Source organism: Tympanuchus pallidicinctus, unplaced genomic scaffold (genome assembly GCF_026119805.1).
Source record: "Tympanuchus pallidicinctus isolate F22 unplaced genomic scaffold, pur_lepc_1.0 scaffold83, whole genome shotgun sequence".
NCBI lineage: Eukaryota > Metazoa > Chordata > Aves > Galliformes > Phasianidae > Tympanuchus > Tympanuchus pallidicinctus.
The window spans coordinates 95,470-121,178 of NW_026294806.1; the positions used below are offsets into that span (position 1 = coordinate 95,470).

Below are 25,709 nucleotides of genomic sequence, written 5' to 3' on the forward strand. Positions count from 1 at the left end.
CTGGCTTTTGGCGTTCTTTCCCAGCTGACAGCTTTAAGCTCGCCTGGCGCTTTCTGGTTGCAAAGCAAACATTCTCACTCCTTCCCTCACACCCCCAGAACAACTCTGAAGTCAAAGCCTGGGGCTCCCAGCAGCCTGCATGCTGCCCATGGGTGCCGTCCTCCCTGCGGAGCTGGAGAGCCCTCAGCACATCTCTGGGCGTGAGAGATGGTGATGGAGAGGCGAGCAGAGAGCCGGGCAGCTCAGGGGGGGAGTGGGGAGCTTCCCTGAGAGCCTGCAGGCACCAAAGTGGGGCTGAGAGCCGGCAGCCGCTTCCAGTGGGGCTCAGCAAGGAGCTGAGGGCAGCTGGGGCAGCCGGGCTGTGCCTGCTGTGCATCCAAGCTGCTGCTCTGCCTAAAAAGGAAGAACTCGCCTTCGTTTTTGATGGCGCCTGAAGGTGGGTTTGGTGGGGCCGTGTGCCGTCGCAGCGCTGCTGTGTGTTGGTGTGGGGATGGCAGCTCCAATGGTAGCGAGGCCCTACAGAGGGATCTGTAGGCTGGAGAGCTGGGCTGAAGCCAATAGGATGAGTTTCAACAAGGCCAAATGCCGGGTCCTGCACTTCGGCCACAACAACCTCAGGCGACGCTGCAGGCTTGGGGCGGTGTGGCTGGAGGATGGCGTAGAGGAAATGGACCTGGGGGTATTGATTGATGCTCGGCTGAACGTGAGCCCACAGTGTGCCCAGGTGGCCAAGAAGGCCAATGGCATCCTGGCTTGCATCAGAAACAGTGCTGCCAGCAGGAGCAGAGAGGTGATTGTTCCCCTGTATTCAGCACTGGTGAGGCCGCACCTCGAGTGCTGTGTCCAGTTTTGGGCCCCTCACTGCAAGAAAGATATTGAGGCCCTGGAACGTGTTCAAAGGAGGGCAATGAAATGGTGAGGGGTCTGGAGCACAGGGCTGATGAGGAGAGGCTGAAGGAGCTGGGAATGTTCAGCATGGAGAAGAGGAGCTCAGGGGAGACCTCATTGCTCTCTATAACTTCCTGAAGGGAGGCTGTAGTGAGCTGGGGGTCGGCCTCTGCTCTCGTGTCATCAGTGATAGGACCAGGGGGAATGGCTTCAAGCTACGGCAGGGGAGATTCAGGCTGGACATGAGGAAGTATTACTTTTCAGAAAGGGTGGGCAGCACTGCAATGGATGCCCAGGGAGGTGGTGGAGTCACCGAGCCTGGGGGTGTTCAAGGAAAGGCTGGATGCTGTGCTGAGGGCCGTGGTTCAGTGGGAGCTGTTGGGAATGGGGGAACGGTTGGACTGGATGATCTTTTAGGTCTTTTCCAACCTTGGTGATTCTATGATTCTATGATTCTAAATGCAGCCGGGTCCCCTGTGTTGGAAATATCCAAGTAATTTGGTCAGGACGGGATCTCTGATAACAGCAGAATTTATTCGCGATCGCAATGGCGGCGTCCCGCAAGTAGGAGCGCCTATGGACACAGCATGACAGCCTTTAGACCCTGTTTGCTCCCCCTTGCCTCCCCCCTGCCCTGTTTCCCCAATGGCTGGGCACTCCAGGTTCACAACCTTATCAGAAGGTTGACATTTGACTTTGTTATCTGGTGCCAGTCAGCAGCATCCTGTTGTTTCCAAGATGTCTCCTTGTATTGATATGGTGATTTTCTTTAAAGTCATCGTCGTTAAACAAGGAGCACTGCGGGATTCAGGCCTTCCCAATGTCTCTTCAGGCGCTTCCTCGGGCTGCCATGGCTCTGGTTTGCTCTGTGCAGGATATTCTTGCAGTGTGTGTGACAAAATGTACAGATATACACCTCTATACAGAGTGTGCGTTCCTGGGAAGGTTTGTCTATGCGATAACTGATGTAAACTTATCAGAGATCTTCCCCAAGTTAAGTAGAGGGACTCCCAAAAAGAACTACGAGAGCGGAGATCATGAAACAAAAAGAATGTTATACAATTCTAATGCAGAAACAACACTTGATTCTCACACCTGAGTGCCTTTCAGGGCGGCTGTTGGGGGGCTGCTGCTCTCTGGCTGCAGATTTCAGCTGAGCCTGGGTTTGGAAGGTCAGGAAACACAAAGCAGAGAGCCGTGAATGGCTGCACTTAGACAAATAATAAAGAGCCTTTCCTGGAACGGTCTCAAAGCAACGCGTTTCCTTCCTTGCATTTCAGTGGGAAACCTCTTGCTATTTCTGAAAGCCGGGGGCAGCGCCTTACGCTTCCTTCTGTTTTGGGCACCGGCCTGGAAATGGCCATCGCTCTGCCTTTGCTTCCCTCGTGCTTTTCCAGCAGCGCTGTGCTTTTCATTGCGCTCAACCTTCCCCCTCGCAGCTCCCAGCGGCAATTACCGATTCCGCACCGAGCCTGCCTGCAATCTCGGCTGTTCCTCTGGATGAGATGTTCGCCGCGGCGCAGATCCTGTGCGGCCATCCATAATAATCTCGTTTATTGTGGTTTTATCTCTCCTCCCCAGTAGCGATGTACTGCCTGTCCTTGGGGCTCCTCTGGTGTCTCGAGCCCCATTTGTGTTTGAATGGGCTTGTTTGTATGGAGGCTCCGCTCGTTAATGCTCTTGGCACGGCTCCCGGGTCTCGACAAAGTTACCCGAATCGATGTGGGACGGCCTTGTGACTCATTAGTCTGCGAGAATTAATCCCATGTAGCTCAGCCTCATCAAAACCCAACTCCTCGCTCCGCTGCTGCGGTGGGCAGGGAGGTGGGAGCTGCTCTGCGGCGCTCCCGAATGGCCCAGCAGGAGGATGCGGGGATCCTCGCCGCCTTGGCGTTTCCTCACAAAAGCTTTTTCCCCCCCTTCTCCACGTTCCTCCGCCCTTCTCAAAAGCTCTCTGCCCTGTTTGGCAGCACGGGAGGACCGCAAACAGGTTTTTCTCTCTTGCCCATCGGTGGAAAGGCGCCTTGCCTCCAGCTGCGCCCTGCTCAGGCTTGTTGCTGCACGCTTGGGCTGTTGGCTGCGCTCTGCTGGGCTGCACTGATGAGAGCCGCGCCGTCGTTTTGGAGGGCAGAACGACTCAACCCGCAGCAGCCACACGTCGGGTGGGAGCGCAGCAGCCTGGTACAGAGCACAGAGCTGATCCCACCCACGGCCATGCGCTTCTCTGCCCCAAGCCAGCAGCCCTTCTCTTCGTGCTCTGCATCTCTCAGCTCACAGCCGGGTCCCCAGCACCTCCTTTCTCTCCGTGTCCCCATCTCCAGTGGTTCTGCTAATTTTGCAGCTCGTCCTTCGGGCCAGTGAATGGTAGCAGAGGGCACACGGCGCGTCAGCAGAGCGTGCCGTTTGCTTTTGTTTTCTGTTCCACTTTCAGCCTATTTTTAGGAGGTAGCTCTGCAGCTCTTTTGGTTTTGTTTCATAGTTGGTGCAAACCTCTTGCTTTAATTTTGTGGTCATATTAATGTAAAGTTTATCCTTCTGATTTATGGGAACGAACCATAAATGTGCTGGTGCTGGGAAACCAGGGAGCGCACCCCTGCAGGGCGGGGAGCCGTGCTGTGCCGTGGGGCTGGGCTGTGGGGCTGGGCTGAGCCATGGGGCTGTGCCATGGGGCTGGGCTATGGGGCTGGGCTGAGCCATGGGGCTGGGCTGTGCCATTGGGCTGTGCTATGGGGCTGTGCCATGGGCCTGGGCTGGGCCATGGGGCTGTGCCATGGGGCTGGGCTATGGGGCTGGGCTGTGCCATGGGGCTGTGCCATGGGGCTGGGCTGTGGGGCTGAGTTGTGCCATGGGGCTGTACTATGGGGCTGTGCCATGGGCCTGGGCTGTGCCATGGTGTTGGGCCATGGGACTGTGCCATGGCGCTGGGCTGTGCCATGGGGCTGTGCCATGGGGCTGTGCCATGGGGCTGGGCTGTGCCATGGGGCTGTGCCATGGGGCTGGGCTATGGGGCTGGGCCATGGGGCTGGGCCATGGGGCTGGGCTGTGCTATGGGGCTGGGCTGGGCCATGGGCCTGTGCCATGGGGCTGTGCTGTTGGGCTATGCTGTGGGGCTATGCTGTGCCGTAGGGATGTGCTATGGGGCTGTGCTGTGCCATGGGGCTGGGCTATAGGGCTGTGCTGTTGGGCTGTGTTGTGGGGCTATGCTGTGGGGCTGTGCCATGCCGTGGGGCTGTGCTATGGGGCTATGCTGTACCGTGGGGCTGGGCTATGGGGCTGTGCTGTGCTGTGGGGCTGTGCTGTGCCGTGGGGCTGGGCTATGGGGCTGTGCTGTGCTGTGGGGCTGTGCTGTGCCATGGGGCTGTGCTGTGGGGCTGTGCTGTGCTGTGGGGCTGTGCTGGCACATTTGCAACAGAACAATTTCTGCATCCACCCGAGATTCGCTGGGATTTGAAGTATTTCAGCTTGTTTTGCAAGACGCAGATGTAAGAGTGTTGGGCACAGGCATTCCTGCAATAACAATAGTCACATGCAAGCACAACAATAGAGCCTTATTTTTAGAGTGTTTTTCATACCAGCCCTGTCCCCCAGCGTTCAGCACTTTGTGGCTGGGGATTTGTGCCATCTGGAGATGTTAAGGGGAAGGTTTTCAGTGGGGCTCTGTGAGGCTGTTTGGAGTCCCGCGGTGATGCGGGGTTGAGGGCTGCGTGTGGGGCAGCTGGACGTGGGGCAGCAGCTCTGGGGGGGACGAGGGGCATCCTGTCCTGGTCTGCAGGCCGTGGTTGCTCGTTGCTTCTGCCGGTCGTGACTCGCATCTGCAGATCTTGGCTCCACGCTGCTTTCCGATCTCGACTCGTCGGTGGTTGGCTGGAGCAGCTCTGTAACAGCTTCACCTGCATGGTGGCACGGATGATCACAGAATCACAGAATCACCCGGGTTGGAAGGGACCCCAAGGATCACGCAGCTCCAACCCCCCTAACAGGGCCACCAAACATCCACATTGAGATCAGGTTGCCCAGGACCCCGTCCAACCTTGAACACGGCCAAGGACGGGGCATCCACAGCCTCCTGGGCAGCCCGTTCCAGGGCCTGACTGCTCTCCTGTTCAAGAACTTCCCCCTAACATCCAACCTCAATCTTCCCTCCCTCAACTTGGATCCATTTCCCCTCGTCCTGCTGCTCTCAGCCCTTTGGAAGAGTTGACTCCCCTCCTGGCTGTGGGTTCCCTTCAGGTATTGATAGGCTGCACTGAGGTCACCCCGCAGCTTCTCTTCTCCAGGCTGAACAAAGCCCAGCTCCCTCAGCCTGTCCTCATAGGGGAGGTGCTGCAGCCCCCTGCTCATCTCAGTCGCCCTCCTCTGGACCCTTTCCAACATCTCAATGTCTTTCTTGTCCTGAGGGCTCCACACCTGGACACAGGACTCCAGATGGGGCCTCACAAGAGCCGAGTAGAGAGGGACGATCACCTCCCTGTCCCTGCTGACCACCCCTCTCCTGATGGAGCCCAGGATCCCATTTGCCTTTCGAGCTGCCAGAGCAGCACTGCTGCCTCGTGTTCAGCCTCTCGTCCATCAGGACCCCCAGGTCCTTCTCTTGAGCTGCTCTCATGTCCACTCCTCCCAGCCTCTACGGGTGCCTGGGGTTCTTCCGGCCCAAATGCAAAACCTTGCACTGTGCCGTGTTGAACCTCATCAGGTTCACCCGAGTGGGCACCCGGAGGGACGTGAGACCTTTGCAGTGAGATGCGTTTGTGTAGGAGTCCCCCCGGGTAACAAACTGTACCAAAGAACAGCAGTCAGGCTGCTGCTGTTCCTGCGCTGCCCAACCGAGGCTGCGGCCAAAACCGCGTCCCAGCGCTGCAGCGCGCTTCAGAAACCCTTCTGTGTCAAACTGACCTGAAAAGATGCAGAGCATCTCGGATGAAAGGGTCCATAAATGCCACAAGTGCTTTGGAAAACCTGCATCCTGCTTCTTGTCTCTTCCTCCTAAAGTGTTTCCAAATGGAAGTTGTTGGAAATGGGTTCTGTGAGGTGCCAGCGCCGTCCTGGGGGAAATCCCGTTCAGGAAGGCTGGTCTTTCATTGCTGCTGTTGATGCGTGTAGTACATCTAATTTGTTTGAAGGGAGTGGAAATATTACCCCTAGGTGTCTGTCTAGACTAGGATAAGGGGCTTGGTTTTGTTCTTAATGGGTTGGTTAACGTGCTTTGGGACCACTTTGGTTTATGGACTGATTTACCAGGGGGAAAGCAGCATATGGGTTGGCTTTAATATCTGCAGGAAGGAGGAAACTTTTTAAAGAAGGGAAAATGGTGACGACTGAGGAAAACGAAGGGAGCTCACGGCCAGCCCAGCACCGCAGCCCCAATACCCAGAATGGCACCTTGGTGTGTGCTGCAGGGCCAGGGGGGCAGCAGGGATGGGGGCAATGGTGGGGAAGGGCAGCGTTTGCCTATGGGATCGGGGAGCATTGAGGACAGCAGAGGAGGGAAATGAGCTGCAAAGCTGCACGAGGGGACGGCGCTGGGCAGGATTAGGGCTGGGACTCCTGCGTCTGCCTGCCTTCATGGGGCTGCATGGGGTCCTTATGGTTGGAAAAGACCAGTTGGGATCATCAACTTGGATGGGTTCCTATGGGTTCCTATGGGGCTCTGTGGGTTCCTATGGGGCTCTATGGGTTCCTATGGGGCTCTGTGGGTCCCCTTGGTTCCTATGGGTTCTATGGGTTCCCATGGGTTCCTATGGGGCTCTATGGGTTCCTATGGGTTCCTATGGGTTCCTATGGGTTCTATGGGTTCCCATGGGTTCCTATGGGGCTCTATGAGTTCCTATGGGGCTCTATGGGTCCCCTTGGTTCCTATGGGTTCACAGAATCAGAATCACAGAATCACCCGGGTTGGAAGGGACCCCAAGGATCACGCAGTTCCAACCCCCCTAACAGGGCCACCAAACATCCACATTGAGATCAGGTTGCCCAGGACCCCGTCCAACCTTGAACACGGCCAAGGACGGGGCATCCACAGCCTCCTGGGCAGCCCGTTCCAGGGCCTGACTGCTCTGCTGTTCAAGAACTTCCCCCTAACATCCAACCGAAATCTTCCCTCCCTCAACTTGGATGGGTTCCTATGGGTTCCTATGGGTTCCTATGGGTCCCCTTGGTTCCTATGGGGCTCTGTGGGTTCCTATGGGTTCCTATGGGGCTCTATGGGTCCCCTTGGTTCCTATGGGTTCTATGGGTTCTATGGGTCCCCTTGGTTCCTATGGGTTCTATGGGTTCCCATGGGTTCCTGTGGGGCTCTATGGGTCCCCTTGGTTCCTATGGGTTCTATGGGTCCCCTTGGTTCCTATGGGGCTCTATGGGTTCCTGTGGGGCTCTATGGGTCCCCTTGGTTCCTATGGGTTCTATGGGTTCCCATGGGTTGCTATGGGGCTCTATGGGTTCCTATGGGGCTCTATGGGTTCCTATGGGGCTCTATGGGTCCCCTTGGTTCCAATGGGTTCGATGGGTTCCCATGGGTTCCTATGGGGCTCTATGGGTCCCCTTGGTTCCTATGGGTTCTATGGGTCCCCTTGGTTCCTATGGGGCTCTATGGGTTCCTGTGGGGCTCTATGGGTCCCCTTGGTTCCTATGGGTTCTATGGGTCCCCTTGGTTTCTATGGGGCTCTATGGGTTCCTATGGGGCTCTGTGGGTCCCCTTGGTTCCTATGGGTTCACAGAATCAGAATCACAGAATCACCCGGGTTGGAAGGGACCCCAAGGATCACGCAGCTCCAACCCCCTAACAGGGCTCTGGGACCGCCTTGAAGCGTGGCTTTGGGTTTGCTTCTTGCAAGCAGCCCATACTTGTGTGCTTGTTAGCAGGGCAAGAGAGGAGATCACACGTGAGCTATGGCAGCATGGTGTGCTTGGCTTGGAAGTGACTTTCCAGTTCTCTATGGCCGCAGCTGCCCGTCAGCTCTGTGCTGACAGAGCTCTGAAGCACACTTTGGTGATCCGTCTGCGTTGCCTCGCTTCCCCTCACCATTCCCAACATGCTAAAAATCATCAAAGCAGTGAAATATTGTCCCACGCCGCAGGAAGAGGGATGGGAGCGTGTTGCTGGTATCCAATCATCTGCTTATCCTGCCTGTTCTTAAGAAGAGAATTTATTGAAGCAATTTATCCTGACTAAATGCGATATAAATCTGAGCACATGTATGTGCATAGCAGCCCTATTCCGTCGTGAACGAGAGGCTGAATCTGCCTTTAAGGAAGGAGGAAACCTTCCTGCTGCCGGCCCAGCAGCTCCTGTTGTCCCCAGTTTGTGGCAGAGCTGTGCCATGGGGTGGAGCTGGCAGGCAGAGCACACGGCAGCACCGGGCTCTGCTTTGCTTCGGGTTGGTTTCCTTTGGCTTGCTTTGCTTTGCTTTGCTTTGGTTTCCCCCTTTCTTGTTCTCTTTGGGCCATTGGAGCCCCGGCAGCCGTGGCTGATCCGTTTCTTTTGTTTCTCAGGCAGTTTTAATTCACGTTGGAACTGTGGGCTTTGGGCTCTGCTGTTCTTGTTGGGAAGGCAGAGGGTGGGACGGACAGATTTCCAACCTTAGCAGCGCAGCGTTGGCTGCCCTGGGAGACACAGCAGCTCCTTCCCATAATTATGCCACGCGTTGGACAATAAGATTTGTTTGTTGATGAAACAGATACATCCCCAACCTCATCCCACACAATCATAAAGGGTGACTTAAGCGGTCTGTAAACACTTCCAGCACTGAGCTCTTTGACAGCAGGGTGTGTTATGGCTTTTCTTGCAGCTCGGTGCCCTCACTGCTGGCTCCGTGGGGCAGCAGCATCACTGCTGTAATGCGGGCTGGCCTGGGAGCCTTCGGGTCTGGGGGTGAAGTTTGGGAGCCCTGACGGCTCAAGGGTCTCCTTATGCTCCAGGAGGAGCTTCCAGGCTCTTCAGATGGCCGTGCTGCTATTTCCATCCAGGAATCCTTTTCAGACATTCACCTCTGAGCCCCACAAGTGCAAACTTGTGCCCCCGGCTCTGGAAGCAGGGAAGCAACTTGTCAAAGCCTGCACGAAGCAGTGACTAAATGCAGAGCGGAGAGGCTGGAAATAATGACTTGCTTCTACTTTCAGTGTGATGGACAACGCTGCCTGCAGCTCTGTGCTGAGTGCTGTGAGGCACAAAGTGAGGCTGTGATGGGAAAACGAGATCCAGGCTGCCCAGCACAGCAGTTATCACACCTTTGGTCGCTCTGTATCCTTATGGCAGAGTTTTACCAGCCCCTGTACTGCAGTGAAATGACTCCAGTGCTGAGCTGCAGCGTGCTGCGTGTCCCAGCTGTTATCCTTTGCTCTTCCCTTACAGAAGAGCAAGTGTAGAGTCTTGCATCTGGGGAGGAATAATTCCATGCACCAGTACAGGTTGGGGGATGAGCTGCTGGAGGGGAGCCCTGCGGAAAGGGACCTGGGTGTCCTGGTGGACGACAGGTTGCCATGAGCCAGCAGTGTGCCCTTGTGGCCAAAAAGGCCAATGGCATCCTGGGGTGCATTAAAAAGAGCGTGGCCAGCAGGTCGAAGGAGGTGATCCTCCCCCTCTACTCTGCCCTGGTAAGACCTCATCTGGAGCACTGCGTCCAGTTCTGGGCACCCCAGTACAAAAAAGACAAGGATCTCTTGGGAAGAGTCCAGCGGAGGGCCACGAAGATGGTGAAGGGCCTGGAGCATCTCTGCTATGGGGAAAGGCTGAGAGATCTGGGTCTGTTCAGCCTTGAGAAAAGGAGACTGAGAGGGGACCTGATCCAGGTCTGTAAATATCTGAGGTGTGGGGGGCAGAATGGCGAGGCCAGACTGTTTTCAGTGGTGAGTGGAGACAGGACAAGGGGAAACGGCTGGAAACTGCAGCATAGGAAGTTCTGCACCAATGTGCGCAAGAACTTCTGTACAGTGAGGTGAGGAGCACTGGAACAGGCTGCCCAGGGAGGTGGTGGAGTCTCCTTCTATGGAGATGTTCAAGACCTGCCTGGATGCCGACCTGTGTGCCCTGCTATAGGGAACTGCTTTGGCAGGGGGGTTGGACTCGATGATCTCTGGAGGTCCCTTCCAACCCCTACAATTCTGTGATTGTGTGATTGTGTGATTCTGTGACTGGGTGGCCCTATGCTAGCACTGGTGAGCAAGGATTGTCTCTTGCCTCTCCCAGCCTTGCGTTGCTCTGCTCAGCCAACAGCAATATTAGATGCTGTTCTTCTGGACTTGGAGTGCAGGTGACGCAACGTATGAAGACTCTCTGCTTCCCTTCTCCTTAGAAGCTGTGGGTGCCACATCCCTGCAGGTGCTCCTGGCCGTGGCTGAGGCCCTGGGCACCGCATCTGGTGCCTGATGTGGTGGTTGGCAGCCAGCCCACAGCAGGGCCTGGGGTTGGATGTGAGATCCCTCCCAGCCCAACCGAGCTGCATTCCATTTGCAGTCAATGCGAGCAGCGCTTTGGTACCGGGGGAAGGTTTGACCTCTCCATCTCTCCCTGCTCGAGGCTGCGTTGTGGGTAAAGCTCCATCTTCAGGGCTTATGTGTGCCTTCAGAGCAGCTGCTGTGCTGCCCTGTGCTGGGACATTTGCTGGCATTTCATCTCCCTGCACAGTGCTGTCACCTCTCAGTGCCCCACTGCGCCTCAGGTGGCGTTGGGACGTTTTTGCCCATCTTTACTGTCACTCTTGTCCCATTCTGGAGCGTTCTGCCCACTGTCCTTTTCCACAGGATGTTTGTGGGTCTGTGTAAGCGTTACCATTCTGCTCCATAAATCCAAACCTCGATGCTGTTGGATCCCCCCCCTCCTTTTGGATGGGGAGCAACGAGCAGCCGCTTCTGCACAGCTTTGTGTCGGTGCTGCGCTGTGCTGCAGGGAGGTTCCGCCCTGCAGCCACGCGTTGGAGCCTCGCCTGGAAATTACCAAAGAATTTCTTTATTCCTCCTTAACCAACATGGATTTTGAGCAACAGGGGACCATTTTGCACCCCGTGTGCTCACCCTGCGCTGCAAAGTTGCGTTCTCAGGGCACCATCCTATACCCAGCTCCTAAAAGCAGTGCCTCCCTCCCCATGGATGCATTCTGGCTGCTGTGCTTTCTGCTCCTGCACCCAACCCTGGAGCACGGAGCTGCTGGAGCAGCCGTGGCATTCTTTGCAAAGCAAAGGGAGAGCATTTGCTGCGTGATGGCTTTTTACAACGCCGCGATGAAAATAGCAGTGGGTGGAGGGAATGGTTATTCCTCCAATTTGGGGCGGTGGGGGCGGCTTTATTTACTCTTATTTCTTATTAATAAGAGTGGCTTCACTCGGAGCATAATAGGAGCGAGTGTTTTGTTATCCTTGGCTGTAATCTGTGATAAACTGCCCCTGCCATCAGCCTCGTAGTTTACCCACTAGGGAGCCGGATTATTGCCTTGTAAAATGGAGCACCACTCCTATAATCCCTTAATTAATTAAATGACAAATTTTAGTTCTCTCCCATTGAAAATATAACTTGCACATAGAGAGGGCCTGGATTTATTCCACCGCTTCGCTCTCTCACGTTGGGTTTTTTCCCCCCCCCCAAAGACCATCGCTGCCTTCGCTCACTGCAGTGCAGTGCGTTGTCGAAGCGCTGACCGATGCCTGGGGGTTGTGGGGCTCAGTGTGGGGCAGCCCCCCGTGGTTCCCAGCTGCCCTTTGCCCACAGGGCAGCACTTTTCCCATACATGAAAACCAGCAGGGCCCTCCGCACGCCTCATTACCGGGTGGGGTTGATCTCTGTTCCCCGATGGCGACGCAGGATCTCCTCCTCCCTGATTAATTACAGTCCTGCACGTGGCTGCTTCTGCTCCAGGTATTTTAAATTCATTTTAGGTTTTTTTTCCCTCCTTATTTAACGATTTCCTCCTTTCTGCTCTCTCCCCAGCGTAGCTGAGCTGCATGAAATATGGGCGACGACAGACCCTTCGTGTGCAACGCCCCCGGCTGCGGCCAGGTACCCGCACAGTGTGCTTTATTGTGAACGTGTCGCTGTGAATCAAAGTGGCTGTTTTATCACTGAGGCAAAGAGTTTAAAGGCGGTGTTTTACGTGATCACTGGAGGTAATCAGATCGGAGGATTTGCAGTGTGTAAATCCCGGTTATGAGCGAGCGCGAGAGCTCCAACGTAATGAAACCTGCTGTGCTTTGTGGTGTGTTGTTATGCTGGCCTTGTGTTCCGCATGCACTGATCTCCATTCACGTCTGCCCACAGCGCTGCTGTCTCCTTGCAGGAGGGCAGAGGTTTGCTCTGTGTGGGTTGAGCTCTTTGCCATCTGCCTCAGTTGATGGTTTGTGTTACGCAGACCCCAAACTGTCGTCGTCTGTTCCGGGCTTGACAAAAAAATAGAAGGGAGAGAGAGAAGGAAAGGGAGAAAAAAGACCCCATTGTGAATTTTTGCTCTGTGGGTGACAATGGGATGAGGTTTAACAAGGCCGAGTGTCGGGTTCTGCGCTTTGGCCACAACAACCCCATGCAGCGTTACAGGGAGTGGTTGGATGACTGTGAAGAGGAAAAGGACCTGGGGGTGTTGGTTGATGCTCGGCTGAACATGAGCCCACAGTGTGCCCAGGTGGCCAAGAGGGCCAACAGCATCCTGGCCTGCATTAGGAATGGCCAGCAGGAGCAGGGAGGTGAGCAGCCCCTGTACTCAGCACTGTGAGGCCGCACCTCGAGTGCTGTGTGCAGTTTTGGGCCCCTCACTACAAGAAAGATATTGAGGCCCTGGAACGTGTTCAAAGGAGGGCAATGAAATGGTGAGGGGTCTGGAGCACAGGGCTGTGAGGAGAGGCTGAGGGAGCTGGGAATGTTCAGCATGGAGAAGAGGAGCTCAGGGGAGACCTCACTGCACTGCACAACTGCATGGAGGGAGGCTGTGGTGCAAAAGGCTCTGGCCTCTTCTCCCAGGCAAATAGCAGGAGCCGAGGAAACGGCCAGAAGTTGTACCAGAGGAGGTTTAGGTTGGATATTAGGAGAAACTTTGTCTCTCAAAGGGTGGTCAGGCACTGCTATGGCTGCCCAGGGAGGTGGTGGAGTCGCCGTCCCAGGTTGTGTTCAAGAGGCGCCTGGATGAGGAGCTACGAGAGGTGGTTTGGTGCTGGTGGTACTGATAGCAATGCGAGCGGGGTTGGACTGGGTGATCTTGCAGGTCGTTTCCAACCTTGTGATTCTGTGATTCTGTGACAAAGTGGAGTCGGCTGCGGCCGTGCAAAGTGTTGGTGCAAACTGGGAGTGCTTGGAATGAGCTGCAGCCCATCCCAGCGCTGCGCCGCTGAGTGCTGTGCGTCGGTGGGAGGAGCGGAGCGTTGCACAACCCTGTGTGTTCTGCTGCAACGGGGACTGGGAGGAACCAGCACAGCGCTGGGTGGGGTGTGGACAGCTGGCCTGGTCTGTTCTGAAGCGTTCTGACCTCAGAATGCAGCTGTTAGGATGGAGAGGAGGGGGCTCCGTGCCTTCAGCGAGGCCTGCGGCGCTCCGTGCCCGCTGTGTGCTGCTGGCCACGACCCCATTGGGAGCTCTGACCCCCCGCAGGATCCCCCCGTCCCCCTTTTAGTTGGAATTAAGGATCACGTTGCATCCCGTGCGAATTCTGTGACGTTTATTTTTGCCGTGCAGAAACGGGTCCAAAAAAAAAAGGACTCAAAACCTGCAGTTTTGGGGACTGTGGCTCTTTTAACCGGCAGCACTTTGGCTCTGCTGCACTTCGCTCCCATCCACGTGCAGGTGATCTTCCTTCTTTTTTTTTTTTGCAGGCTGCTTTTTATCCTGAACTTCTTTGCCTGTGAAATTGTGCAAGTCATTTATAAAATGTATTAGCTGCATTTGAGCACTTAATGATGTGAGCACCTCAATCATACAACCTTAAAATCGGATTCAAACAAGCAATTAAGGCAAACAACAATGTATTTAAATTTAATCTCCCACAATCTCCCACAAATGACATATAAAGGTGGTTGCTTCCTCCTTTCGCTGTTCCAGACTGCTGCTTATGGGTAATTCTGACAATTCTTCATGTTAATATTGAAATGTTCGAATCCAGGTAATTCATCCCGCTGTGATTCATTGTGATCCAGCCTGACCTCGCGCACGGCTTCCTGGAACGTCCTTCAGTACCCGTTCAAACCAGAGCATGTATGAAATAATGATGATCCAAGCTTGATTTAAAATATTTCCAGCGATGGAGAATTCACCGCAGCCCTCGTTTAAGTTGTTCTAACAGTTAATTGCTCTCTCTGGTGGGGAAGAATTGCCTTATTTCCAGTCTGGACCTGCTCGGCTGCAGCTCCTGGGCTGCGGATCTTATTCATTTTTGTTTGTTAGACAGCAAATCCTTCCTGGCAAATCTCTGTGGGTGTTGACCGACCTCTGGAGTCACCCTTTGCAGTCCTTCAGACTGCACACACAGCCCCAGCCTCTCCCTGCAGGTCCCGGTGTCTCCTATGAGCGGAGCAGCAGCACGGAGAGATTCTTCCCGGCCCGACCAAGAGCTGTGCTGGTGCTGGAGGGGCTCTCATCCATTGCAGCATTCAACCATTTTTCTCATTCTTTAAGACCTTTGGGTGCGTTTTGTATACAAGTACTGCTGAGTGGGCAGCTGTGCTGCATGTTGAGCCACTTTGGTCACCAGGATCACTGTGTGTGGTTGCTGGCTGTGCCCCTTTGCCGTGGCTCCGATGTCTCTGTTCCTTTCACTTGCAGACCTCTGATCTCTTCCCCGATCCATCAGCGTGTTTTGGTCCCTGCAGGCTCCTGCTCCTTTGGGTGCATCCCCCATTTCTGAGGGGATCCCGTTCCCAAGGACGTGGTGCCGGGGCCCCAAACAGCCGCAGTGGCTTCAGCTTCCATCACCAGCAGGCACAGAGCAGCCATCAGCGCCGTTCCACTCCGAGCGCTGCGTCCTTCCCCGTGTGAGCTCTGCATTGAGATGCACAGCAGCACCAGAGGTGACAGGAGAAGGGAGAACAGAGCCAGGCTGACCCGAACAGGAGACTGAAGGCAATCACCATGAAGCCAGTGGTGCTTTTTCTCACTTCAGCTTAAAGGCGAAAGAATTCTTTTGTTTCCCAGTGCCGTTCCTTTGACCCGTCGGCCTCTTCCTTCCCTCCATACCTCACACCACCCCAATTCTTTGGCTTTATTCCTCTTTTCCCTTCATTGCTTTGGGCACAAGGAGGCCGTAGGACTGAATTTCCCGGGAAGCAAGGAGGGGGAAATGGGAGCAGCCACCAAAAATAGATGCGCTGATCCCTCCGTGCCCCCCACATCACTGCGGTCAGTGGGGCTCGGGGGGGGGCCGTAAACATGTTGTGGTTGCTAGGTCTGTAAGGGCTGTTATTTTGGGATGCTGTGTGTTCCATCGCTTCCCAACAGCACGACTGCTGCGACACAGCTGACTTCTAAATGCTCCCCATGCTTTTACAAAGGGTTCTTCCCAAGGTCGTGGGCCGGGTCCTTCTTTGGGTTGATATGGGACCGTTCCTCCCTGACCCCTCCCCTGTGCGCATCGCAGGGCAGTGGGCAGCTGCTGCCTCCTCTGGCGCAATGCTGCGCCTGCACCGAGGCTCCTATTGAACTCATTAAGCGAAACGAGGTGCTGCGCGCCGCTGATCATCGTTAAAAATCTCCTAATGCCATTTGTTGTGCGGAGATGAAAGTCAGCCTCAGCACAGCCCTGTGCTTGCTGTCAGCCGACGCGCTGCCGCTGAAGTTGGAAGGTGGCTGAGTCTGTATAAAGATACGGCTGTGACTCATTAACACGGGGTAATTAAAACTTTGGCCGTCATGCTGAAGGGATCCAGAGCCCTGGTCTGTAAGGGAGGAGGGCAGTGGGTGGTGCTGGGCTGTGGGGCAGTCGGGGGGGTTCCTATCAGGGTCCATTTCCCTGCCAGCACAGCCAGCACCTCTCGCCATGGGCAGCAGAGCGCTGTGAAAGGCGCTGCTGGCTGCTGTGCCGCCTTCTGCTGCCCTCCAAAAAGCTTTGGGTGCTCCAGAGCTGACAAAGCATCGCAAGAGAGGAACATCCTTACCAATGGAGATCTTTGGTCCATTCCCATGGCCGGACAGATGGAGGCCCATCACACCGAGCGGCTCTGCGCAGAGCAGGGCTTCTCCTGCCCTCACACCCCACGCCATTTCCCTCCTCGGAAGCGACGCAAATCACCGCTGTGTCCTCGCTCAGCACTGCAGTTATCCAGGCCATTTCCTCAAACAATCGTTTGCTTTTTAAACCCGCCCTTAATTTAACAATTTATTCCCCTTAAGCCCACGGCACCGAGGTGATGCTCGTGCGGCGTCCGAGAAACGCAAAGCCCAGAACTTTCACGAGGCCAGACAATGATTTTTCTTCTTTGTGGTTTATTGTATCCTCTTATCTTGTCATATAATAGAAATAATGTTTATGGCATTGAGGCCTCAGCATCACTTGGCATTTAACCAACCTCAAAAGCAGTTTATTGCTTTGTATACTCTGCCACCATGACCATTATCCCTTAAATCTCTATTGCTTTGTAATATACGAGGCAACAAACGGCTTCAGCGATTGGTTAGGGGTGGGACCGAAGCTAAGGTGTGTTTTGTGGCTTGTATAATCCAAACGAATATGGATTATTCCTTTCATACAAGGCAGAAGGGGGAAGAAATGGGCAGCTTCTCCCTCTGAGGAGCATCCCAGTGACGAGCTCTCCTTGCTGAGGTTCTCACTTTGACGTGGCCTGGGACATGCGTGGTGCCGGGGCAGCTCAGGTGCTGCTGTGCCGTGTTCTGGGCTGTGATTCGTGCTGATATTTCTTTGTCCCAGCATCAGGCAGGGAGCAGCACGAGGACTGAGCCTGGCCTGCGTTCCTGCAGAGGCTGAACGCCCTCGGTGGGGGCAGGTTGGATTCAATGCAATGCAATGGAGTGCAGCAGGTAGGGAGGCGCGCAGGCAGCGCAGGGTGAGGGAGAGCGGCGCCTGCACCGGTCTGCTTTACAGCCGAGTGTTTTCCACTGTAATTCTTGGTGCTGATTTAACGGCCCTGCTGGGGTCTGCCTCCTGAGGCTCCATTCCTGGCACTGCTGAAGGGCAGCACGGGAAATTCAGAGGGCTGAAATCAAATCTGTGAGCGGCGTCAGCCCCATTGGCGACCTGTTGTGAGAGCAGGCAGAATTTAAATGGCTGTTAAGCAGAGTTACGGCACCCCGTCCTCCTGTAGAAATCGCTCCTGTCTCGGCACTGCGACTGAGCGGGGCTCGGTTTGGGCACAGATTGGTTTTCCTAGAGAGCTCGGGCTCCTGGCAGCCACGGGTTTAATGAGTGCTGATTCGTCTTTGGAAACCTGAGCTGATGAAGCAGGAGGGCAGCTGATAGCGTTGGTCACAAGCGGGCTGGTGGGGATGGACAGGGGGCACCAGGGGGCCCACGCAGCTCTGGGTCCCACGTGGAGCAGCTCCCAGCCATCCACGAGCCTTTACACACAGCCCTGCCCGTCCCCGAGGGCCGTGCCGGCATGCGGCCAGATGTCAAAGTGGAAAATGGTGGATGGGGGAGCAAAGATGACCTTCTCCTCTTCTCTTCTCTTCTCTTCTCTTCTCTTCTCTTCTCTTCTCTTCTCTTCTCTTCTCTTCTCTTCTCTTCTCTTCTCTTCTCTTCTCTTCTCTTCTCTTCTCTTCCCTTCCCTTCCCTTCCCTTCCCTTCCCTTCCCTTCCCTTCCCTTCCCTTCCCTTCCCTTCCCTTCCCTTCCCTTCCCTTCCCTTCCCTTCCCTTCCCTTCCCTTCCCTTCCCTTCCCTTCCCTTCCCTTCCCTTCCCTTCCCTTCCCTTCCCTTCCCTTCCCTTCCCTTCCCTTCCCTTCCCTTCCCTTCCCTTCCCTTCCCTTCCCTTCCCTTCCCTTCCCTTCCCTTCCCTTCCCTTCCCTTCCCTTCTCCTCTCCTCTCCTCTCCTCTCCTCTCCTCTCCTCTCCTCTCCTCTCCTCTCCTCTCCTCTCCTCTCCTCTCCTCTCCTCTCCTCTCCTCTCCTCTCCTCTCCTCTCCTCTCCTCTCCTCTCCTCTCCTCTCCTCTCCTCTCCTCTATTTCACTTAGCATGCAGAGCCACGGCCGCCTGCAGCCCCTCTGGTTCGCAGAGCAGAGCCGTAAAGCGCGGTTTTTCTTCGCTGCCTTTTCAATAGGAAGCCAAACGTCTGCAGCTCCGCGTCTGCTCACATCTGCGGCCCTTTTATCTGCAGCCGCCAACGGCCCAGGTGAAATTCTGCAGAGAAACATCTCGCTTTAAAGGCCTTCCATCACTTCCCAGGAATGCAGGTTCGCCGAGTTAATTATTTATTTCCAATTACGGCCCTTCCAGCTGCGGCGCCTGCACAAACGGCTGCACGTCCGCAGTGGGGAAGGAGGGCTTGCTTTGGAGCAGCTCCGGGGTTGTTAGCACCAAAGGAGTGCCTTCATCTGAACTGCAGTTCCTCGTGTTGTCAGCGGAGCGGAATGATCTCCCCCACCTGTCACGAAGGTGTTTTTGGAGGTGGGGAGAGGAGAGCTAATTTTGAATAGTAATCAGCTGGAGAAGGCATCTGAAACCAGTAAACGTTTATTTTTTACACTCCTATAACTTAAAAACGGCCAAACCAATTTAAACCAAATTGGATAATAAAAAATATTGCTCCTAGGCTGAGCCCCTCTATGCCAAGTTCCAGCCTAGAATGAATTTTTATGACCAAATTATAAACCCCCTAGAAATGAAGGCTTAAAATGGAAATGTTGACAGACCTTTAACTACAAAAGCACTATAACAGAACTTCTTTTTTTTATAAAATGGCTGTTTTAAAATATAATTAAGACTTAAATATTATTTAATAGCAGCATTTCCTGTAAGTTAAAGCCTTTATCATTCCTATGGCTGGGATTCATTGCCAGCTCCAAGAGGGCCGTTTCTGCTTTGCATTGGAAGCACGTGCGAGCGCTGAAGCGGTGCAGACACTTGTCTGTCAGATGGAAATGGCTCCGGACAGCTTTCCAGACCCCTTCTCTGCTAAATAAGAGCCCGGATGCCACGGCAGTGCTGGACCTGTGCACAAATCCCACAGCAAACTCATGGCAACCCGTTCCAAAGGGCCGACGTGCGCTCGAAACGCCGGTGCAGGAAAACATGGGTGCAGGAAAACACGTGTGCGTTCCCTCTGGCTGACGGGGCGTTAATTAGGAGCTGGGAGGTATTAACGAGGAGTTCTGCTGTCCTCAACCCGGAGCAGCCCATCTGCAGCTGCCTGCACTGCAGCACAGCAGGGAGGGCCGTCGTCCCTTGTGGTTGCACTGCTCTGCTGCAGAGCTCCCTGCAGCCCTGCGCCACTCTGTGTGCTGCAGGGCGGCTGCTGCACCGCACCCAGCACAGGGCTTGCTGTCCATCCCTGCCCCTTTGGGATAATTCCTCACTTCTGCTGCCGTTCCACCCCCCAAACCCCTTTGCTGTAGGCTTTATAAGTAACCCCGCAGTGGTCGCTGCAGTGCTGCAGTGCAGGGGCTGTTGCTACACCTCTTCCCCTCACGGCTCAGCGCTTGGACAGCAGGAAGAGCAGTGGAAGGGTGACAGCACAGTGAGCTCTGCTTCCTGCTGCTGCCTTTCTCTGTGCCCTCCCTGCGTTTTAACCCAGCTGCCTTCCTCACCCTCCACCTGCAGCCATGGGGTGGGTGCTGCTTCCCAGGGCGCTGCAGCTGCTGTTCCTGTGCTGTGTTTCTCTGATCCGCAGTGCACGGTTTGGCCGCGGCCAGGAGGTCTCAGGGCTGCTGGCTCCGCTCCATGCGGCTCTGCAGCAAATGTCACTACAGAACTCTCCGATCCAATTCAGTGTGTATTTGGGGGGAGGAGGCTACGAATTGCTTTACGTGTCCGTAGTGGAGATAAGCGACTTCAACTCGTGTTGACTCTTTTCTGGCTCCAATTTTCTCAGCAGCAGCAGCTGGGCCGCCTGGCTGCTCGCTGTGGAGCTGCACCGAGGTTTGGCAGCAGTTCTCACATTTCTTAGAGTTATCTGCTCCGAGCTGCGTTAGGATTTCCACCCCATTGGCTGCAGCAGCAATTAGCAGGAAGAAATAGCAGCTCAGGATTTGCAGCGGTAGCGGCGTGGCTTTCCCCTCTGATGCTGTGCTGAGGCTGAGAGCAACGCCTCCAGGTTTGCAGCAGCTGCCATCGCTGGGTGCAGGTTCTGCACGGGGTGCGCTTCCATTTCGGTGCTGCAAAAGGGGCACATTGAGCTCCCATCCTCGCCCTCGTGCAGCACGGCTGCTTGCAGCCCACGGAGCCGTCCCTGCAGTTCCTCCAACGCTGCCAGGTTTCTAACAGATCACATCTCTGTTGGCTTTTTTTCCTCCTCAGCCGTACCCTCGCTGTTGGTTCCCACATTATGAGGCAGTTTCTACTTTGCAAATCGGGGGGACGGGGAGGAAAGGTTTCTCCTTTCTTGGGAACACGATCAGGGCTGCAGAACTACCCACAAAGGAGCACGGCCGGGCACTGGCAGGGAATGCTTTCTTCTCCTTTTGATTTAAGGGGCTCCACAACCACAGAGTGTCTGCTCTGAACAAAGTAATCTCAGCCCGGTCCTTACCTCGAGCTGTTGCTCTATATCACAGATGCAAGCTGCGTGTGCTGCCAGCACGAGGCCGTAAATCGAGCTGGGCTCTTTTATTAACTCAAAATTAGATGGATCTAAAAACTTGCTTGTGGTCTGCAGCTTAACAGGAGCACGAAGCTGCCCAGGTATGCGTGGTCCTGCAGCAATGCACCCTGCGGTGCTCCATGCTGGCTGTGCTCCTGCAGCAATGCACATTGCAGGCACAAATACTTTGGTATTTTAACAGCAGCCTTTTGCTGACCGGGCTGTTTGCTTTGGGGGTTTTGTTGTTGTTGCACTGAGATTCCCGTCTCACCCCTCTGCTGATCTCTGCACATTCTGTGTTTTATGGCAGGAGCAGAGCTCTCGTTCTGCAGCGCAGATGCAGCATGCAGCTGTGACAAAGCCCTTCTCCATGCCTGCACGCAGACATTGAACTCCCAGATACATGCGTGAGCGTGCAGGACCTGCTGTACGCAGTCTGGGACAAAAATCACCCGGGGGGGCTCAGCCTTCACCTCCCACCTCCTTCCCCAACCCCAGCGATGCTCAGCCACAGGAGGGTCCCGAGGAGGAGCAGGGCCGCGTGCTCCCTTGCTGCCCTGATTCAATTTCCATTGCTGACCGGCGCAGAGGGGCGCTTTGAGCCGCGCTGCCGCCCCGTGCAACTCTCCCATGGCTCTGCAGGAGAGAGGAACGGCAGCAGGAGACCAAGCAGAGCTCAAAACCCCTCCCGGAGGCTGAGCCCCCACCTCGGGGTCCGGACCCCCCCCTCTCTCTGCTGCTGTGGGGGTCGCTCCTCCCCTCTGCGGCAGCGCAGCGCTGATGGGCGCAGGGACGGCGCGTCCTCCTGCAGGGAGCCCACAGCTCTACGTGGGGGGGGGGGAAAAACCCCACTGAAGAGCACAGGTTCTCCTTGCTGGAGGAATAGGGGTGAGGGTAGGACACCTCCTTGCAGCAGAATCTGGGATTTTTCTTCTGCATTTTTTTCCTTTCTTAGAGCTTTGGGGCTGTGAGCAGAGCTTTGCGGAGAAGGCATTTCTAAATTTTAAGCTGTAGGGGTTTTTTTTGCCATCCCCTCTCCCCCCTCTGTGGCTGCTGCTTTGCATGAGGAGCTCAGGGGTGCAGCTCTTCCTCAAGGCACAGAATCCCACGCCTCTGTGCCCGTTGCTGGCAATGCCGTGTTCCTGTTGAGCAATAAATGGGTTTATTTCCAGGGATTGGTTTGGAGGACACGCAGGGTTTGCAGGGGCTGCAAGCACACAAAGGGCCACGCAGCCGTGGGCAGAAGGGAGAGGTGCAGTGCAGTTCCATGCAGGGGCACAAAAAAGGGTCCCTTCGTTGTGCAGAACGCGGCAATGGGGGTTTTGCTTTGGGAGCATCACCCCTCTGCTGTCCGGGGGGATTTGGGCTGAATGGGGGGAGATTTGGGCTAATGGGTGGTAATGATGGGAAACGCAGAGGTGTGGGGTGGGGAGGGGCTTTGTGACATCCCTCCGTGCTGGCATTGGGTGGGGGGCTGAAGGGTGTTAACTAACAAACTCTGCTTAACGACGCGCCGACAAACTGCGCCGCCACATCGCCGGCATCGCGGCAGCTGTTCTGCTGAAATCATTTGATTTGATTTGATTTGATACGGCGGATTAAAACAATAAAAACATTAAAAGTCCTTAAAATTCCCCCCCCGAGAGCCAAGATGCAGACAATGAGGGCTGCGTGCGTGTGAGCAGGGGGTGGGAGAGCTGTAAATCCATCGGGCGGCGGCGGCTCCGCTAAATGGCACCATTACATGAAATGAGGTTCTGCCATGTGAGCGGATCTGAGCTGGGAGGGACCTGAAGGGACCACAGATCCACCCTGCAGCCAAAGCACCCTCGCTGTGCTCCGTCCCCTCTGGCTTTTCTTGCACCGAAGGAGCTGCTCCGCTCCGTCCTTACGGAGCAGCGCAGGCACACAGCGATGCTGAGAGAGGGCTCCTCCTCGTTAGGCAGCCCTGTGGGTGATGAATTGGGTAATTAGGAGCGTTGGGGTGCGATGAAGCTGGGGTGGCTTCTGGGGGGGGCTTTGCTCTGCTCCCCAGAGCTGAGGTGCACAGCCCTCACCCAGCATTCGGGTTCTGTGTGTAAAAGAGAAGGCGTCCATCTGCAGTGCTGCATCCAAGGACCCTTCCTTCCTTCGTTCCTCCCTTCCAGGACCATCCCCTCCCAGCCCAGAAGCTCTGCATCCCAACAGAAAGGAAAGCAGGCCGGAATGCCAGGAGGCCTCCTTCTGAGGGCCCTGCTAAGGCACGTGGAGAATAAAGAGGAGGGCATTGGTGGCAGCCACCATGGATGCACCAAGGGCAACTCGTGCCTGAGGAACCTGTGGCCTTTTGTGGTCCCTTCCAACCCAAACCGTTCTGTGATTCCAACGCAGTGCAGCGTAGGTGAGATGTGGGGGTAGAGCCTTGCGCCGGGTGGCTGTGATGGCACAAGGTCCCACTTTTCTCCTTCAGTGCCACACAGCTGCCCAAGCAGCTCAGCCCTGGAGCTTCCTGTTGTAAAGCAGAGCTGAATGCATCTCCCTGCTGTAGGGCAGAAGGGAATTGAGCTCCCTGCTAGAAAAAAGGGCAGGATTTCAGCTCCCTGCTATAAGGCAGGAAGGAATCAAGCTCCCCGCTTTAGGACAGGCAGGATTTCAGCTATAAGGCAGGAAGGAATCAAGCTCCCTGCTATAGGGCAGGCAGGATTTCAGCTCCCTGCTATAAGGCAGGAAGGAATCAAGCTCCCCGCTATAGGGCAGGCAGGATTTCGGCTCCCTGCTATAAGGCAGGAAGGAATCAAGCTCCCTGCTACAGAGCAGGCAAGGATTTCAGCTCCCTGCTTTAAGGCAGGAAGGAATCAAGCTCCCCGCTATAGGGCAGGAAGGATTTTGGCTCCCTGCTATAAGGCAGGAAGGAATCAAGCTCCCCGCTATAGGGCAGGAAGGATTTTGGCTCCCTGCTATAAGGCAGGAAGGAATCAAGCTCCCTGCTATAGGGCAGGCAGGATTTCAGCTATAAGGCAGGAAGGAATCAAGCTCCCCTCTATAGGGCAGGCAGGATTTCAGCTCCCTGCTTTAAGGCAGGAAGGAATCAAGCTCCCTGCTACAGAGCAGGCAAGGATTTCAGCTCCCTGCCCTTCCCTTTGCTCTCAGGAGACGCTGAGCTCCCAAGGAACCCCAGCACTCGCTGTCGGACACGCAGCCATCGTCTCCTTTGTTAACGTTTTTCCTGCAGTGCCTTTCCACGCACGCTCTCAGCTCCGTCTGCTCTCCCCCTGCTGAAGCTGAGCGGCTGCCTTTCCCCTCTCCGTGCGCTGCTGGTAGGTTGGGGGAGGATTGATGGCTCTCCCAAGGTCACAGCGGTGCTGCTGGGAGTCGAGTCGGGGCCGTACGGATGATTCACGTCCACGCAGGAGCCATCCAGGGCTTCCCATGGGGCAGCCACGCATCCGTGGGCTCCGCTCCGCCCCTCCGCTCAGCTCCGTTAATTACCGCTGCGCCTCTCGAGTTATGTGGCAGCGGTAATTAATACGGGGGTTCTGATAACCTTCCCTCGTCTGGGAAGGAGGCAGGGAACGCTCCGCCGTGTGGAGGTCAGCGCTCACTGCAGCTCGGGAGGGCAGGGATGGAGGTGTGGGGGACGATCTGAACCCAGACCGGGGGTTTGGGGTTTGGGCCGCTCTCCTCCTCCGGAGCACCTCGGCTGTCTGCTCCTCCTCTGCCTTTGTTCACATGGGCTTCTGTTGCAAAGCAGGGGGATTTTCCTTGCTTTCTCTTTGCCCGGTGAAGTGTGGGTGCCCCATTCCTGGGGGCGCTCAGGGCCGTGGATGGGGCTCTGGGTGGCTGACAGGGGTGGGAGCAGCCCAGGGCAAAGGGTGGCGCTGGGGAGGGGGGGCTTTGGGGCCCTTCCAACCCAACCATCCTGTGGTTCTGTGATCTTTCAGGACCCTCCCAAGCCAACCGTCTCAATGTCCCATGACCGTTAAGAACCCTTTCAGCCCAACTATCCCATGGTTTTGTGATCTTCAAGGACCCTTCCAAGCCAACCATCCCGTGATTCTATGATCCTTAAGGGCCCTCCCAGCTCAGGCCGTGACACCGTTCCGTGCTTGCTGATCCTCCAGCACAGCCTGCAGAAATCCCTTTTTGCTGCGGTGGTTTTTGGTGGTGGTCTGGCAGGGCTCGCAGCAGTTCAGTCCCACTGGGATGTCAGCCCAGCATCAGATCCACTCCTCCCCCAGGGCTGCAGAACTTCAGCTCTGTGCAGGCGGAGGAGACGCAGCGCCTGCTCGATGATAGCAATTAAAAACCATTTAATGATAATGAAAAGTTGAGGGCGGTTTCTGAAGGAGTTCTCCCCTCCGTCCTTGGCCGAAAGCTTCTCTCCTCGCTGCGCTGTTGGACAGATGGCTGCTGCCCCCCCCCAACACCTGCATTCAGCACAGGGGATGTGTGTGAGAAGCCCTCTGGGACAAGCAGAGCTATAGAAATGTAAATTAAATTATTTACCTGCTCCCAGCTAAATGCTCTGCCCTTCTGGCCAAGGAGGAATGGGGTGGGATGGGATGGGATGGGCTCCAGGAGCTCTGTGACAAAGTGCTGGAGCAAACTTGGAGGTGTTTCCATTGCCCTGTGAGTGTGGGGCTGCCCCCGACCCACAGCTGGATGTGCTGTGTGGGTGCAGTGCCCCAAAAGCTGCTCTTTGCATTCGTCCTCACTGGGATGCACGGAGCTGCCGTCTCTGCCTTCCTCTGGTGGAAGGGCACTGCTGGACATGGGGTGGTTTGGGGAGTGCAGGCATCCCCAGTAAGCAGTCCTGGTGAGAAAACCCACCTGAGAGAAGGGAATGGCAGCAGAGAGAAAACGGGGCTGGAATTGCGGAGTGGCAGGAGTGGCAGTGAGCAGCAGTGGGCAATGGGAGACAGTGGGCAGCAATGAGAGACAATGGGCAGCAATGGGAGATGATGGGAGACAATGGGAGACAGTGGGCAGCAATGGGAGATGATGGGAGACAATGGGAGGCAATGGGCAGCAATGGGAGATGATGGGAGACAATGGGGGAAAATGGGCAGCAGTGGGAGATGATGGGAGACAATGGGAGACAGTGGGCAGCAATGGGAGATGATGGGAGACAATGGGAGACAATGAGCAGCAATGGGAGATGATGGGAGACAATGGGGGAAAATGGGCAGCAGTGGGA

At 55.5% G+C, this 25,709-nt stretch overlaps 1 protein-coding gene across 3 annotated transcripts in view; it reads left to right on the plus strand.

The window, feature by feature from the left end:
* LOC128074189 (cyclic AMP-dependent transcription factor ATF-7) overlaps window positions 1–25,709 on the plus strand; it is a 55,732-nt gene that overhangs the window by 10,066 nt on the left and 19,957 nt on the right. For 2 of the 3 annotated variants that reach the window (XR_008203016.1, XM_052669799.1), the window contains exon 2: window positions 11,803–11,871. Coding sequence is in view for 1 of the 3 variants with exons in the window: in XM_052669799.1 (XP_052525759.1) it covers window positions 11,824–11,871 (48 nt within the window). In the remaining 2 variants the exon portion in view is untranslated. Of the gene's footprint in view, window positions 1–11,802; window positions 11,872–24,453; window positions 25,001–25,709 lie in introns of those variants that run through there. The other variant, XM_052669800.1, reaches the window with a different exon arrangement.